The 17246-nt window shown below is 31.6% G+C and overlaps 1 protein-coding gene across 2 annotated transcripts in view; it reads left to right on the top strand.

The window, feature by feature from the left end:
- LOC125071507 (neuroligin-4, Y-linked) overlaps positions 1 to 14720 on the top strand; it is a 129978-nt gene extending 115258 nt beyond the window's left edge. For both annotated transcript variants that reach the window (XM_047681799.1, XM_047681792.1), the window contains exons 5-12: positions 4646 to 4762; positions 5131 to 5256; positions 8031 to 8169; positions 8670 to 8882; positions 9229 to 9367; positions 12962 to 13113; positions 13231 to 13389; positions 13541 to 14720. In XM_047681799.1, the coding sequence (XP_047537755.1) occupies positions 4646 to 4762; positions 5131 to 5256; positions 8031 to 8169; positions 8670 to 8882; positions 9229 to 9367; positions 12962 to 13113; positions 13231 to 13389; positions 13541 to 14396 (1901 nt within the window). In that variant the 3' untranslated portion in view covers positions 14397 to 14720. The remainder of the gene's footprint in view (positions 1 to 4645; positions 4763 to 5130; positions 5257 to 8030; positions 8170 to 8669; positions 8883 to 9228; positions 9368 to 12961; positions 13114 to 13230; positions 13390 to 13540) is intronic.
- The last annotated feature ends 2526 nt before the right edge of the window (positions 14721 to 17246 follow it).

The raw sequence follows: 17246 nt of genomic DNA, 5'->3' as shown, positions 1-17246 counted from the left end.
AGCATACGAAAGCGATCCTGTGGCGCCCGCTGAAAAGACGGAGAGGGTACCTCTGGTTTTTTAGTGGGTGTTCCGGAGTACTTTGCGTAGTCCTGGGCAACGGCGAATCCCACTTACCCCCTTCACGTGGGGGAAACACGTATTGCGATTTTCCAGCGAGAAAAAAAAGGTCACTTTATTGTAAGTGGTCACTAACATGAAAAATAAGCATTGACGTTGTAAGAAATATTTAAAAAACTTACAAGTCTTCCCACTATGTAAAACGGTGACTAATAAAGTCACGAAAAAATACATTTAATCATTTATAATTTTGGTAACGATTCAATGCATTGTGAAATTTCATTTCACAAAATAAATAATATCGAGCTGATTTATGTAAACCGCTACGATTGGTTAAAATATCATGAATTTTATACGTAAATACGTGTGCATGCGGTTTAATATAAAACCAGTGTCATTTATTTAAGTATACTTTAACGAGTGATTTTATTAATATCTACAGTCATGTAACTTCGTTAATATAATACATATTATCTTGTAATTCACAATAATAATTAAATTAAGATTAAGTTGGAATGAAGTTGTTTATTAACTTCCAGGATAAAATAAAATAAAGTGCGTGTAGCTGAACACGTAACAGAAGTAAAACATTAATGCGTCAGAAAAGTTAATCGAAATTCGAATTTACTTCAAAAATTATTTCAGATAATCGAATATAAAAGGTTAGGTTTAAATTAGATGTCGAATTTTTAAAATCTGATAAATCAAATCAATCGGAGCCCTCTAAGTCCTCATATTTATAGATACGTACATTTATTGGGAGATTTTAGTAAATGTATATAAGTGCATGCAATATTCGGAAATAAATTGAACAAACCCTGTAGAAGACCAGAAATATTTTACTGATTTCTTCTTTTTTAGAAGCTTTCAGGCTCGTCTTAACCTAGGGTTCAATGGTTGTACAATATCCAGCGCTAAGCGATGGAGACCATAGGCGAGGCGCCCAACCATACTTTATTGGGAGTGGAGATCGCCAGAATACTCTTTTCACCCGGGCGCTTGTTTTGCTTAAGGTGCTGAAAGTAATAACTTGCTAGTCCAACACGCGCCAATTTCCTCAGGATGTTGATTTTGATTACTGAGAAGATCAAACATAAAATACGTTTATAAGAACTCACTGTTAATCGAATTTTCGATCGATCAACATGTTGGATCAATTGGACTATTTTAGTTTAAAAACAGTTGAAATTTAAACGTAAAGCAACGGCTTCATCATAAATATATAACCTGTTTCTATTTATACCTTGACTTCGAATTTTCTATAAAAAAAAATGTTATTCTTTCAAAGAATATATTTCCTACTAAAGATAAAACTACAGTAGGTCAGCTCTTTGACAACAAATAAAAGAGACGAAGAAATATTTCACTTCTTTAACGGATTTTTCACTGAAATTTCTATTTTGCTTTGTTTGCAAATATATACTATGCTGACTGTACTGCTTACGTCAGCAAAACAAAGTAACTTTTTCATTTAAGTTTTAGAAAAGTTACCTTAAGTTTCCGTGTTACTTAAAAATCAATGTTTTTCGTTTTCAAATTATTGCGAATTTCGGATTTGAAGATAGAAAATCCCTTAACTCATCTGAAATATACTATGGTATGGTTATATATCTCTACATGTTCGATGTAGGACAAATAGGAACTCATTTGTAATTAATTAAAATTCGGTCAATGTTAATTGTTTGAAATAAATAAGTACTGAGTTCTTTGTCTTCTCGGCAATATATTCAGTTTACATTTTTAGCAATACTTACTTTTTTTTCACTCATAGCATTCAACTCACCGACCATTGTTGCTTTACTATAATGTTTCCCGCGCTTCAGCTGCCTTTTGTTAAATAACCTGATCTAATGCATAGTTGTCTAGTTGTGAATTTTCACCGTGGTCGGATTTGGTCCGAAGGACATAGTTATTTCGAATAATACTATTTTTAGATTTTTCATACTTTTCAGCTCATAAGACAGAAATCTTACTAAAATCTTACTTCTAAGAAGGCTTACAAAAATTTTGATAAAAAAAACGGGGCTATCACTCTAATGTCCAATTTGTAAATTAATCAATCAAAGGCGTGGCTACTTAATAAAAATGTTATTATCATTTAAGAAAAATATTCCAAAAAGAATATTAATAAAACGTGTAATTAACTAATAAAACTTCAAAGGAAACTCTTTATTTTTCGACGAGGCTTAATAAAACAATTTCAAAAAAAGTAAATTGCTTTAAATCGTGGACGAAAAAATTAATATTTTTGAAGTAAAAAAATATTCTCGAATAAATTTAAACATAATTTTACAACTTAAGCAATCTCGGAACAACTTACAAAGACTTTAATCATAATTGAGATGAACTTATTACTACAATATTAATCACGCTAATATCATAAATTAAACGCTTTGGTTTTTTTTGGATTAACGCAAAAACATATAAGACTTTGAAGATAAATTTAGCTCAAATCAACAGGATGGTCATCGTTATTTTTGACTGATTATGCAAAACAAGCTGTACCCACGACTTTGTGCGCGTTTGAATTTAACAAAAAAGATATTGTCGTAGACTCGCTCCCAGTCACTCCTTATTACATCAGCTATCTACAAATGAAAGTCCCTTTAAAATCGGTCCAGCCTATCCAGAGATTAACCGGAACAGACAGACAAACAAAAATTGAAAAATATGCTATTTTGGTATATGTACCGTGTATACATACATATGCATTTAGTAAAAAGCGGTTATTTAAATGTTACAAACAGACTCCAATTTTATTACAATAACACCATCTTCGGTAGATGTAAAACAATCTCTTTTTGGTAGGGTTTTGTGCAAGCTCCTCTGAGTAACTACCACCCATAATCACATATACTAACACAAAGCAGTACTTTGTATTGTTGTATAACAGTTTGAAGGATGAATGAGCCAGTCAAACTACAGGTACAAAGGACATAACATCTTAGTTCCCAAGCTTGCTGGTGAATTGGCAACGTAACGTGTAACTAGTATTTATACCAGTGTTGCTAATGTAAAACCCTATATATAGATAATACAGTGGGCATAGCAAGCGAATTGTGTATGTACACAATTTCTAGTTGCCGTCTTACGTAGGTATATTTAATAAAAAAGTCTGTATCAGGCTTACCCTACTAAGGATTTCACAATGCCTTTGGAATCGCTTTCTTTAATCGAGATCAAGTGCAGTGAAATTCAAACTGGGGATCTATAACGGTTTTAAAATACATCACACATAAACTGATTGATAAAGTTTCCCTCTCTGAGCACTAAATCTAATATTCTATATAACAATTCATGGAATTATGGTAATTTATACCAAATATCATTACAATCCATCCGGTTGTTTGAGCGTGATTGAGTAACAAATATACACAAAACATTAATTTATAAACTACTAGCGACCCGCCCCGGCGAAAATATGTGTTTATTTACGACATCACTTTAGAAACCTCTAAAATAAACAGTGTTTCTCTACTATATTGTGCATGTTTTATACATTTAAATCTTCATCTTGAATCGATCTATCTATTAAAAAAACCCATCAAAATCCGTTGTGTAATTTTAGAGATCAAAGTATACATAGGGACAGATAGCGGAACCGACTTTGTTTTATACTATGTAATGGTAAAATATAATAAATTTTTTTTGAGGTATTTAACATCCCAAAATAACTAATAAAAGTTCTGCATAAAATATTCTGCTTCTTATAGATGTAATTGATTGACCACTTCGATATTAAGGTATCGGAAAAAAATAATAAATTATATGTACCTCAATTTACGATAGTTCAGATTTATTTACGGTGCTTTATGTGAAACAAAGATTTATTCTAAGAAATCTTAAAAAAAATTAAGGGAAGCAACAGTCCGTAAATGTTCTCGGCAAATATATTCTCGCTTTTAAGAAATCTCTTGCTCAACATAGATTAAGTATTTGAAAACTCACTAGGGCTTTCCCGGATTTGAAGTTGCCTCGGTTACGATCTTTGTAAAATACATACAGAAATCTTGTATTTTTTTAATATAATTGAAATATGACTATTATTTATTTATCCTTATAATTTCGTCATTTAAACCAATACTTATGAAGAGACTCGTAGAAAAAAAAGCTGCTTCTTCTTATTCATATATAAGTATGTATGTAGTATGCACTAGAGAAATTTTGCTTTTTTCCAAGTCAATTTATAATATTTTTGCATCATTCGTTCATACAAATAATTAATTTCAATAAAGTAGTCATTATCATTATTATAATAAATTAATTTCTTCATTTTTTATTTTTACTACTGCTATAAAATACAAATTAAATTTTTACAAATTATAAAAAAATAATAAGAAATTAAAATGATAGTTGACACATTATAATTGGCGGTTTAGCGAGAAACTTCAACGTGTACTTTTAATTTTTAAGCTTCTTAAAAAAAGCATTCATTTTTTCATAATGGAATGGATTGAAATATAAACTCAAAAATGCGCTCAGTTATATTGAGATATATTATTTATAAGTGATAATTTAAACACAAAATTAAGAATCGATTTTCATCCGAAGTTGGACCGCATTAATTACGTCATCTTTGTTTCAGGTCTGCTCTTCCACAGAGCCATCTTAATGTCAGGATCAGGTTTAAGTCCTTGGTCACTAGTGGCTGACCCAAATAAGTACTCAGAGATAGTCGCCACTCACGCCAACTGCTCCCCTGGTAAGCAAATTTAGAATTGATTGACTTCAGAAATCTTGACAGCTCCTTCTTAAGTGCTTTTAATGTTAAATGGTGTCTTATATTCGTTCTTGTTTTATTAATCATTCAATTTCGTCTCATTTTGTAACTTGTATAATTTTAGAGACCATTTAGATTTATTAAAGCTATTCGCATATTTATTATTATTTATCAGTCGCTAGTCGTTTAAGCCTCAAAAGTACAAGAGTACAAGTGTCGTCTAACAATTTAATTCAATGTGAATTTGGTAGGTTTAACCTGCATCTTGGTCGTTTACGCAAAGGAAACGAGAAGAATTCCTCGGATTGAAAGTTTTTGTTTCAAAATAATGATACTATTTTTTATAACAGAACTTACTCCGCCGGCGTTGCTGCGATGTTTACGAGAACGACCACTTGAGGCTTTATTATCAGCACCTGTTCAAGCTCCGGACTTTGCTTACGCCTTCGGTCCCAGCGTCGATGGAGTTGTGATCGGTCAGTTACAAATATTCTTGTATTTATTATTATTGTTCGTCCATAAAATATAGCATTTATATCGTTATTTGTTTCTAAGAACCAACTTTTGAATATTATACAAGGAGAAGTATTACGCCTAATTTCTTCGAAACAACTAATTACAAGATACTTTTTAACGTGAAATTTGGCAGATAATACGAATATACAAATTTTTACAACCAGTTTTAAAATAAGCTATGTAATAAATATGATAAAAAATTATGTAACGGTCATAGCAAAGACAAATATACTTTTCCAAAGTAAATGCTTCGTTGAAATGTCCAGTTAGCAAACTGTGGCTGAAGGACAAACAGTAAAATAAGTTTGAGGAAATTCGCAAGTAGTACGAATGGACAGAGCGTGACGGGAATACTACGTAATACAAGATAATTCTGTTGAGTTGCCTTTACCCAACTTTGTTGTTCCAAAGGATTATGCGATGTTCAGTTAGTTATAGCAATTCACGTCGTGTTAATAGTAAACAAAAAGTTCTATTTTAGTTTTAGCTTTATGAGGATTCATTTATTTGAAATTATAAGACGCGGTTTTAAGACGTTTTCCTCTTTAGATTTAATTCGAGTAACGATTATTTTTTTGTAATATATTTGTGTTTTCAATTAATTAATGAGTATATCTAAACGATATGTGATTTATTGATTTTAAAACGGCGATTCGACACCATCAAGTTTCATATTCAGCAGCTAGTAGGAATTTCTCGACGGTAAAACTCCATACTATTTTATTGGCTGAACGCGACCTAATCTTAAACCCTCTATATTACCTTACCTTATAAGTTAGCTTCTAGATATATAGCTGGTGGTAGGTCTTTGTGCAAGCCCGTCTGAGTAGTTACTCATCAGATATTCTAACGCCAAACAGCAGTACTCAGTATTGTTGTGTTCCGGTATGAAGGGTCATTTGGTAGTGCATTGGTGATGTAACCACCTATATCACAAATAAAATGTTCAGTGAGGTAGACATCTATTTCCCAAAAATGTATATAATGCCATATGCATCTGCTGGCAATAGATATTCAAACATAAATTAAGCCAATTCATGCTGGACCAATTGAAATTTAAATTGAATTTACGCTATAAAATCATCAATTGTAACAAAGCAATCATTTAAAATTACATTTAAGACGAACTCTCAACTCAATAACGACAAATCCGTGTTCCTATCACCATAATCGCCAAGTAAATCCGTTAAACGATCGCGTTCTATTCACTTGGTCACAATAGTAGTATTAGGTATACAACTAGGACTAAGTCTAACCAAGCCGAGATGATGCACGGATAGAATAAAAATAATATACAGATTTTCTATACTAATAATTATTGATAAATTTAAGTTTCCTTTCATACTAAAAAACAATTCACTTTTGTCATATGGAATTAAAAATAGTGTGACCTCCTCCTTGTAAGGATATAATTATCTTAGTTCTTGTATAGCAGAAGACTTAAAAAAGTCACTGTCAAGTCTGCTAAGAACAAAATAATAATCAATATAAATATATAACCATTAAGTAATGATACCTTCATTTGATTACTCATTGGTGCACAATTCGAAGAGATGAAAATTAAAGTTGGTAAATATCGTTCAATCGAGGGTTCAATTTACTATGTTAAATTGTTTTGTAAGTCGAGTGCGTTCAACCTACAAGCGAGAATAATTATTCACAATTTTGGTGAAAGCATTTTTAACAACAATTATCTAAGATTTTTATAATCAATCTTTGAAAGTCGTAATGGAGCAATAGTAGTCACGACAAATTTTGGTTATTTTCCTAAAGTCATGTGTATGTTACATTGTTTTTTTTTATTTTATTTGCAATCATGAAGTACAAATGAACCCTGATATAATGTTTTGTATATGAAACTGATAGTTTTTGTGGATTCTGCAATTGTTATCGCAGAATTTCTCGGTTGACAAGCCGTTCGCGTCCGAGCTCCGTTATTAAATTGTCTCACGAAGTTTTCTCATCTCGTTCCCTTGTGTCGTCGATGTTTTCAGTTATCTCAGTTCGTTCAACGAGGAATTCTTTTGATTTTGTACTCACTTCTCCTTTTTTTAGCTTCAAAGAGAATTATTTTTTTCGAAGTTGTACAAGAATTTTTACCTTCGTTTATATCGAATATTCCTTTATAATAATAATCTTTGATAACGAGTGAAATGTATCTTATTTATTTCAGTAAGTATGTAACAAATGCCCGATTACATGTATATTTTCTATGGTTTATACGATTTTATATAAGTAGCAGCCTGTAAAATTCCCAACTGCTGGGCTAAGGCCTCCTCTCCCTTTGAGGAGAAGGTTTGGAGCATATTCCACCACGCTGCTCCAATGTGGGTTGGTGGAATACACATGTGGCAGAATTTCGTTGAAATTAGATACATACAGGTTTCCTCACGATGTTTTCCTTCACCGCCGAGCACGAGATGAATTATAAACACAAATTAAGCACATGAAAATTCAATGGTGCCTGCCTGGGTTTGAACTCTCAATCATCGGTTAAGATGCACGCGTTCTAACCACTGGACTCGGCTCATTTAATATAAGTCTATTTAAAATTGATGACATGTTTTCAATGGACCATTTCGTAGCTCGTTCTCTAATACAAACGAAAACCCTTGTTTATATGAAAGTGACATCTTAAGAGTTCTGATGTGTTATCTAGTCACGTATTCTAAGAAGTGTGTTCAAATCTTCAGACTCGTCTCGTAACAACTTGACCTTGTTTTTTTTTTCTTAGATACCGGAGACATGCTTATTAATCCGGAACCAGGGTATGAATGGCAGGTGGCACGTGCAGCTCTTGGTAGAGGAGCGACTGCTGTTAATATTATCAATGCTGTTCTGATGCGCAAAAGTGCTATAGCTCAGCTCACAAAGTAAGTAAACATTTCTAAAAAAAAGTCTGTTAAACTTGTGATAGTTAGGTAAACAGATTACATTATTATATCTGATAAGATCTTTTACTTGGTGGTAGGGCTTTGTGCAAGCCCGTCTGGGTAGGTACCACCCACTCATCAGATATTCTACCGCCAAATAACAGTACTCTGTATTTTGTGTTCCGGCTAGAAGGGTGAGTGAGCCAGTGTAATCACAGGCACAAGGGACATAACATCTTAGTTCCCGAGATTGGTGGCGCATAGGTGATGTAAGGAATGGTTAATATTTCTTACAGCGCCTTTGTCTATGGGCGGTGGTGACCACTTACCATCAGGTGGCCCATATGCTCGTCCGCCAACCAATGCCATAAAAAAAAAATCTAAAATTTCTTTGATTTCATCTCATAACTGCGTCCCTTTGACCATTCCAATACCATACCTATTGAAAAAATTCGACATTAATTTAAAGATAAGACACCTAATATTTATATTCATTTCAGATACGATCTCATGTTGGGAGTAACAAAAGCAGAAGCGTATTTCGCTTTCAGCGGAGATGATGTTCAATATGGAATAGAAGCGGATCGGAGATCCAAAATTCTTAAATCCTTTGTACGAAACACGTATAGTTATCACCTTTCAGAAATTTTGGCTACAATTATAAACGAGTACACGGACTGGGAAAGACCTGTTCAACATCCTATTAATATAAGGTATATAATACATTGAAACTTTTATTTTGTAGTCGTATTTTTAGAAATAAAAATTGTGATTTACTCTTGCAAATATTTGATGACTGACAAAGACTGGATTCAGCTGCTTGTTTTAATTATTTAGGTGATCTATTTCTACGTCTATTTTAAAAATTAAGCTATCAATTAGCTTTATTTATTCTTGTAAAATATATTTTTACCTTTAAACGTTAATATGTTAAGGATATAACATTTAGCCTTGGACAAAAATAATTTATTAAATTTCAAAACAATGACAAAACTTATTCATAATAACATGCAAGAATGACAAAGGGACAAATAAATTTAAACCTTGAAATTGTATCAGGGACGAAACACTCGAGGCTTTGAGTGACGCACAAGTGGTGGCTCCCACTGTTCTGACTGCAGACACTCATTCAGCTTTAAGAAGGAACTCTTATCTGTATGTGTTTGACTACCAGACTAAATACGGAGACTATCCACAGGTAAGATACTCAGTAGTGTAACATTTTTATAAAGGTTATATATTAGTCATCTAGTCATAAGTATTTTGTAGTAATTCTACTACCAAGTAAGTCATAAGACAGTGTTTAAATGATTAAAAATTGAAATTAATTTTAGTACCGTTTTTTATTGAAGAGAATACTTTAAAGATTAAGGGTGTGAATTATATGACTCTAGTTCCCATAATCTTGGAACTATATCAACTAAGTAAACGTCGGCAATTTGAACTACAATAGTTACTTTATCGAACCGTAGAATGCAATTTTTTAATCATAAAGTATCATAAACGCTTCATAACATAGTAACAGTAAACAGATAGTCGTGTTAGAACACCAAAATGCAATTTGGAACTTACCCAAACAAAATATTTTCAACTAACGAATATTATATTAGATTTTCACAATTGATCAACGTAGACCAAAATCCCATACAATTTTTCAAATGGCCTCGTGTATCATAAACACGAAAATAAGCAGACTAGATTTACTTCTATTGGATCTAGAAGTTCTACACTCATTAAGTGCATTAGGAATTGTATACAAAAATGAAATCTTGCCAAATTCGATACTCCATTTACGATATAAGTCCAAACTGACATACATAAGATGCCTTTTCGAAATTTGCGACATAACTTGGCCCGTTAACGTTATATTCTTACCGGGTTTGCCAAAAAGCATAATCGTCTGAATTCCTTTCTTATTTATTCATAGCATAACTAGCGTGATAAAACTTTGGTTATTGGTTGCCAGAAAATATTGAATGATAAAAGATGTCTTGTTTTAAAATTTATATCTATTTGTTTGTTAGCACATAACTTTTTAAACTGTATCTCCCGTAACTCACCGTTCGTATTTTTGAATTCATTTACTTTTAAATCTATTTTGCGGAGTTAATATGATATCTTTGTTGATAATTATTTTTTTGTAATTAATTTAAATCTATACCATGAGAATTGCATTTTATAAATTATTTATGTATCTGATTTAAATAATATTCAATAGAAAATGTTATACGAATATTAAAAATTCTCATTTGTATTCCGTATTGTAATTTTTAAAGGTTTTTTTCTAGAGGAAGTCTATTTAGTAATCTGATTTAAACGTTCAGCAGGGTAATTACCATTCCGAGGAACGAAACATCTTAAATGCCAATGTGGAGGATGATTTTTGCTACCGACATTATTAATATATAGAAATATATTTGACCGTTTACGTTCAATTAAGAATATGACCTATGAATATCTCTTGTGGCGTCAAGAGTAAATAAATAAAAATCTGTAATATCACAGTATTAAAAGTCTATGCAAACAAAATTATAGTCATAATTCAAAAATGGAATTAATTTAAAAAATATAAAAAACTTTTGCAAATATTTTAAATTGACCTGATTCTTATCTGGCAACCAATGGAATATTAATCATCTAAATCTTATTACACGCCCAAGTTCCATGATCAAACACTTCGATTAAGCTACAAGTAGTAATTAAAGTTGGTAATTTTAAATGAAACATTTATTAATCAATCCATTAGAATCTTCGCGATAAAATACTTGATATTTTATTGTCGAATATTAATATTGAGACAAAATTAAATCAAATCAAATCAAGTTTATTCAAGTAAACTTCACAACGAAGCGTTTTTGAATCGTCAATATTAAAATACTACCACAATTTCGGAAAGCAGCCTCCAGCGAGAAGAAACGGCAAGAAACTCGCATAGTTGCTCTTTTCGAATAAACAGACTTAAAATGCTGTTGTTTTACAATAATTAGTGTCTTGTGATGGAACCCGAGCCGAAAGTACCACGCCTCCATGTTTCGAATACACTGAAACAAGAAATATCGAATCAACTTATGTGATGAGTTGAGAAGAAGAATAGCAGGAGACAATTTAAAGCAAAATAAAAAGCCTCTGCTAATGCAATATTTTATTTGTATTTCTAAATTTCACTTGTAATTAAAACCAAATAATAAATCTAGAAAATAGTTCGATCGATATTGTCTGGGTTGTGTAAAACTTCGGTCTTCGCAAGCGGTTAGTTTGTTAGCGGGAGCTATTAATATACCGGAATATCTCAAGTTACTCACTCCACTGGTTGTTGTTACTAACGAGATACTGAGCCAATGAGGTGGTCAGGCTACCTATCTAAATTACCGGCTCGTTTGTATTTACGTGCTTCGTGTACTAGTTTTAAATTGATTTTTATTGTGTTGGCCTAAATTGACAACGTTTTCGGCTTAGTTGAATTTTACGGTCTCAGATTTAGTATTTGATAGGAATATATTTTACGTTTATGTTTTAGAAAATGTGTTTTTAAACATATTTTATTTGCTTTAGCTTGTTATAATTTTACAATCCGTTAGTTAGCTAACATCGGCTTTAAGGTTGTTTTTTTTTTAAAGCCTTATCAAGCATTGTTTCATGAGAATTTTTTTTGTGCGATTTCTTAATGCGTTACTCCTTAACATTACATTACATTACATGTAATGTTCAGGAGAATTTTATCAATCATAATGTGATAAGTTTGTTTGATCGTTTGTCAGTTATGCTACTGCAATTTGATATATATATATTCTTAGATGTATAATAAAACTTATCATAGTACTTATTTTCAACAATACAATACTTAATTTTCAAGTTACTCAATTCAAAACAAGCAAAACTGATATTGAGTTGAGTCTTTCTATGAAATACGAATGCTCTTTGACAGATTATCCAACGTCAGTAATACTTCACTATTAAAATGTTATTTACTCGAGCTACCTCAAAACGGTCGATACATTAGCCACGAAACATAAATCTTAAATGTTTCATAAATTGTGTATTTTAGATAACCTACACTGTCAATACATCTTCCAATGTGTCTTTGAATAGGAAAAGACATAAAAATAACCTCTTTGATCGGAAATGTGTAAAGTTTTAAAATAAATCATCGCTCCCGTATTTTATTTGAACGGTATATGAAAATGTTACTTCATATTTTAATATTGCCTTTGAAAATCGTAACGTAGCTGAAAGTCAAATATTGAACGTTGTAAAACTCTCATTTTATATTTTTTTCATAATTTCAATGCTTCTTTACTAACATTATAAATGTGAAAGTTTGTATTCGGAGAATTTTACGCAATCACGCTTGAACAGTTAAACAGATTCTAATAAAATTTGTCATAAAATTCGATAAGAAGTGGAATAAACATGACTAAAATATTTTACAACTAGAGATGGCGTTACGTAACGGTTAATTCGAATAAAATTATTTTCAACGACAAAATATTTCAATGGACAAAACATACTTTAATTTGAAAAATGACTCATTGTTCTCAAGTAAAAAATATTGGAAGTAATATAATTTTGCGGAACGTTTCGTTATTCCACGAAATTATCCTCTGACATGGCAAGTTTTGGTTAATTTGGTTTGAGTGTATTATCATGATTGTTAATTTTTGTTGGATTTTCATATTCTAGCGACTATTTAATGTATCTCAATAAATCATTTTTTGATGAAAAAAAAACGAAGGATCGGGTAAAATTTTTCATATAACAATAGTTTATATTTAATAAATATTTTCGCTTATAGCGTCAAGGCTGTATTCATGGTGAAGAGCTTCCATACATATTTGGAGCACCTCTAGTCGGTGGACTGGCACATTTTCCTCGAAACTACACAAAGTCTGAAGTGGCGCTTTCGGAATCAGTCATGCTATATTGGGGAAATTTCGCGAAGACTGGGTGAGCTATTGTGTTAAAAATTGACAAACGCATTTAACCCTTTTAAAATGTATTATTCTATTATATATTTCAATAATTAAGTGTCGAAAAAATAATGATATTCAATATTGATAACAGAAATCCAAATGAAGCTCAAGAAAGTGATCCTATTAGAGCAGGCAGACAAGAAAGGGTTAGAATGAAGAACATTGAATGGACTGCATATGAAGCGGTGCATAAAAAGTACTTAAATATTGACATCAAATCGAAACTAAAGAATCATTATCGAGCTCATAGGTGAGTTATTTAGAAATACATTACATAGCTAATACTCCTATAGTAAGATAAATCTAAAAACGTAATTCACATAACCCTTCATGTAACTCTTTAACTTCTTTTTTTTTTTACTATTTTACAACTACTAGATAAGTTATTGTGTTGCCCACAGACTGTCGTTCTGGTTAAACTTAGTACCCGATCTCCATCGACCTGGTGGAGAAGATGTCCCTCAGTCGCATCATCAATTAGAAAATGAAGAATCTTCATTGCAACCTACGCTCAAAACATTTACACCACCTTTCAAGAAGGTTACAGAAATGGTGTTAACTGATTCTGGAGTAGCTACCAAAGTTCCATTACTGACTGTTATAAATGTTACATCCCCATTAAACTTTAATATTGTAGGATTAAGTGCCGTTACTCAAAGTACTATTGGAATATCTGAAGTTCATAAAACTGATGGATCAACAACATCTCCACCTGAAGACGGTTTTGCGGCATATTCGACTGCATTGAGTGTAACAATAGCCATCGGATGTTCATTACTCATACTTAACGTTCTCATATTCGCTGGTGTATATTACCAGCGAGATAAGACGAGAATGAATGGTCAGGATGGACACGCCAATGGCTCGCATTTAAAAAAACGTGTAGAGAACGGTCAGATGCCGAACAATATTTGTGGTGATCTGGAAGGGGCCCTGACTTTTCAAACAAGTTTAAAAAATGACCCTGCTACAATTTTAAGTCATCATCATACACACTCACACCATCAGCTACCTCCTCCAGAATTTGCCGATCTCCCTAGTAATAATGTCGCAGGTATGGCAACTTTACCTCGAGCCCCTCCACCTCCTAAGATAGGAAAAAGTAACATAAATACTCTAGCAAGTGGCCAACTGCAAGAAAATCAGCCACTGTTATCAGCTCATCAAATGCAAATAATGAATACAAGTACTCTAACGAAGAAGAACACTCAGTTGAACGCGAAATCGAATGTGACAATGGAGGAGTTGAGAGTGTGACGCCAGCGTGCCTGACTGCAGCGCGCCGGCAGTTGCAGTGATGTGGTCCACCACGACGAGATCGTGTGACTCCCGCCGGACCTTCTCAAGTGCGTTACAGATTATATATGACTTTAAACGCGCTTGCATTTAGAAGGCGTTAATAGTGACAAATTTAAAAGACATGAAATTATTAGTGAGAGTGATGTTACTAACAATCTATTTAAAGTAATATTATTACCATATCCATAAAAGTTGATAGTGAATCTAAATCTGATTGAAGTGTTTAACGATGTACTGGACGTTATTGATGTATTCGATGTAAATGTTTGTATATAAATAGCATGTAGACTGTAAGTTTGTGTACATAATATATTATATGATAATGAGGCTCAGCCGCATATCCATCCTAATTATGAAGATTTACTAAATTCATACTAAATTGCAAGCCCTTTCTGCCGCTGAAATCAATAAAAAAACATTTTAAGTTTTGTTATTTCTTGGAGTTTATTTAAGATATAGATGAAACGTTTGATAAATTACAAATGAAATTAAAAATGTAGTCATAATGTTAATATAATTGAAATATTATACGAAAATTGGAAAAACGTAGTAACTAATGAATCGATTACGTGTGAAACACCAAAATTTCAACCAACTGACGCTATAGAAGTAAGCAATAATAATTGTAATAATTTATTTCCATTTTTACACTTAATTTTAAATAACAAAAAGCTAGTAACTAATGTACAGAAGTTATACCACCTATGGTATATAATGTAATGGTACCCATTGCGGCTACCCACATTTATTCTTTAAACATATTAGGTGATCTTATAAAGATTTCAACAAAATAGGTTTTCTTTAAATTTTCACAATTATTTCTTCTAATTTTTTACATAGATGGACCAATAGTTTTTGTAAATATGTAAATAAAGTTAGCTAACGGTATAACAGGTTGTAATGATGCATTAATCCTTGTTCGATTTACAATGACATTGTCATTGACTGATTAAATAGAAACTCTCAGTGTTATAATGAATATCTCAAATTATTGAACTACCTTCACTTTGAATATTTTATTAGAAACCTGCAATTTTTTAGATTAATAACTCTGTGAAAATATTTATCTATAATTTTCATTTATTAATCAACTATAAAAACTGGTAATAAAGATATCATTTGCTATTCAGTTTGATGTGATTCTTACGTTACATTCATATTGAACTCGTCTGCAACATTTCATATTTTTTTTTTATATTAGGGTGATATTGTTTCCGGCTCGCTTATTCGTTTATTAAATTTTTCCTACATTTACCATGTAATGTTTAACTGTATTCCACGGATATTACTTTACAAATAATATACTTTTTTCTTGATTAAATTCCTATTATTATTTTTATGTATATTTAATTACGTATTGAGTTTTCAATAAAGTGTTTTGTCTAGCATCAATATTGTGTTTATAAATATGAATTAAATATTGAGTCTGTTAAGATACAAGAATTAATAAACTAATGCAGACTAAAAACTTTTAATAAAATCGATTAAAAAGTAAACTATGTTTTATTCGTATACTATAAACCTATGTTTGGTATTGCTTAGTACTGTTTCATGGAGAATTAGATGAGCGGTAGGTTTGCGAAATGGTATGTTATACTGATATATATAATTTATGATATAGGTAGGCTATAAAGAGTAGTCATCACCGCCCATGGACGCTGTAAGAAATATTAAGCATCCCTTACGTGCCACCAACCTTAGGATATGTCCCATGACCTGTAAATATCCATTGTGTCTGTGTCAATAACTTTTCAAACCGGAACACAACGATACTAAGTATTGCTGCTTGGCGTTTGAATACCTAATTGAAACCCAATAGTACCTACGTAAGTATTGCTATGTTCTGTAAAATAATTATTTAAAATATTATAGTAAAATCCAGATTAAATTTGTAATTTATATAACATTTTATTTACATATATTTATAGTCATATACATTTATTAACATTATGTAATTTTAAAACCTATAGGATATGGATAAACATCTTTTTGCAATATATACTAAGGAAAACGGTAAAAAAAGTAACGTTAGAAAAAAGTATACGCGGTTGGATAAAGATTTCCATTTTTAAATCCATACGTTGTTACTATTAAATAATAATTTTGGTTTGTTTGAAATTCATCTCATCTCATTAGAATTATATTTATACATCGAGCAAACCTACTAACTTAAAGTAAGTAGACAGGACGAATCTTCATCTAAATGGATACTATTTTTAGAGCGAAGTTCTTTTACGCACTGCCAAAAATCTTCACGTAAACAAAAAGCGTTATGTCTCTCTCTTTCTCTTTCTTGTCAATGTCTCTTTCTATTGTTTACGGTTTTATTTAATACTATTGAAACTTTTTTTATTTGAGAATGACTAATACCTTCAGAAACTTCCAATTATGGAAATTAACGTAATAAGAAGTAAAATTACATTCTGGTAAATAATTGGATCAAAAATATTGTATCTCTTGTACATGTAATTACACTGGCTCACCTATCCTTCAGGCAAACAAGACATAATGATGTCAAGTCATTTTAATAGGAAAACAGACGTATTTGTAGAACCTTCTTGCATAAAACCGTGTGAACCAGTTATTCAAGAATTTTACTCTGCCACTAGTGCTGAAATTCAAAGAGAAATTCCAACCGAGCGCTTTACGACTCCTGCAGTACCAATTAAAGTGTTACATTAAATACTCGTTTAAATTTCCATTTCTTTGCCTCGCACTTATTACGGAACAGAACGAATTTAATTCTTACAGGTTAACAATATCCGTACTCATCGAAATGGCTAAGAGTGGAAAGCCTCTGTATTGTTT

This window comes from Vanessa atalanta, chromosome 2 (assembly GCF_905147765.1).
Source record: "Vanessa atalanta chromosome 2, ilVanAtal1.2, whole genome shotgun sequence".
Taxonomy (NCBI): Eukaryota; Metazoa; Arthropoda; class Insecta; order Lepidoptera; family Nymphalidae; genus Vanessa; species Vanessa atalanta.
The sequence above is the reverse complement of the archived record's forward strand: the minus strand, read 5'-3'. Positions and strand labels throughout refer to the sequence as shown.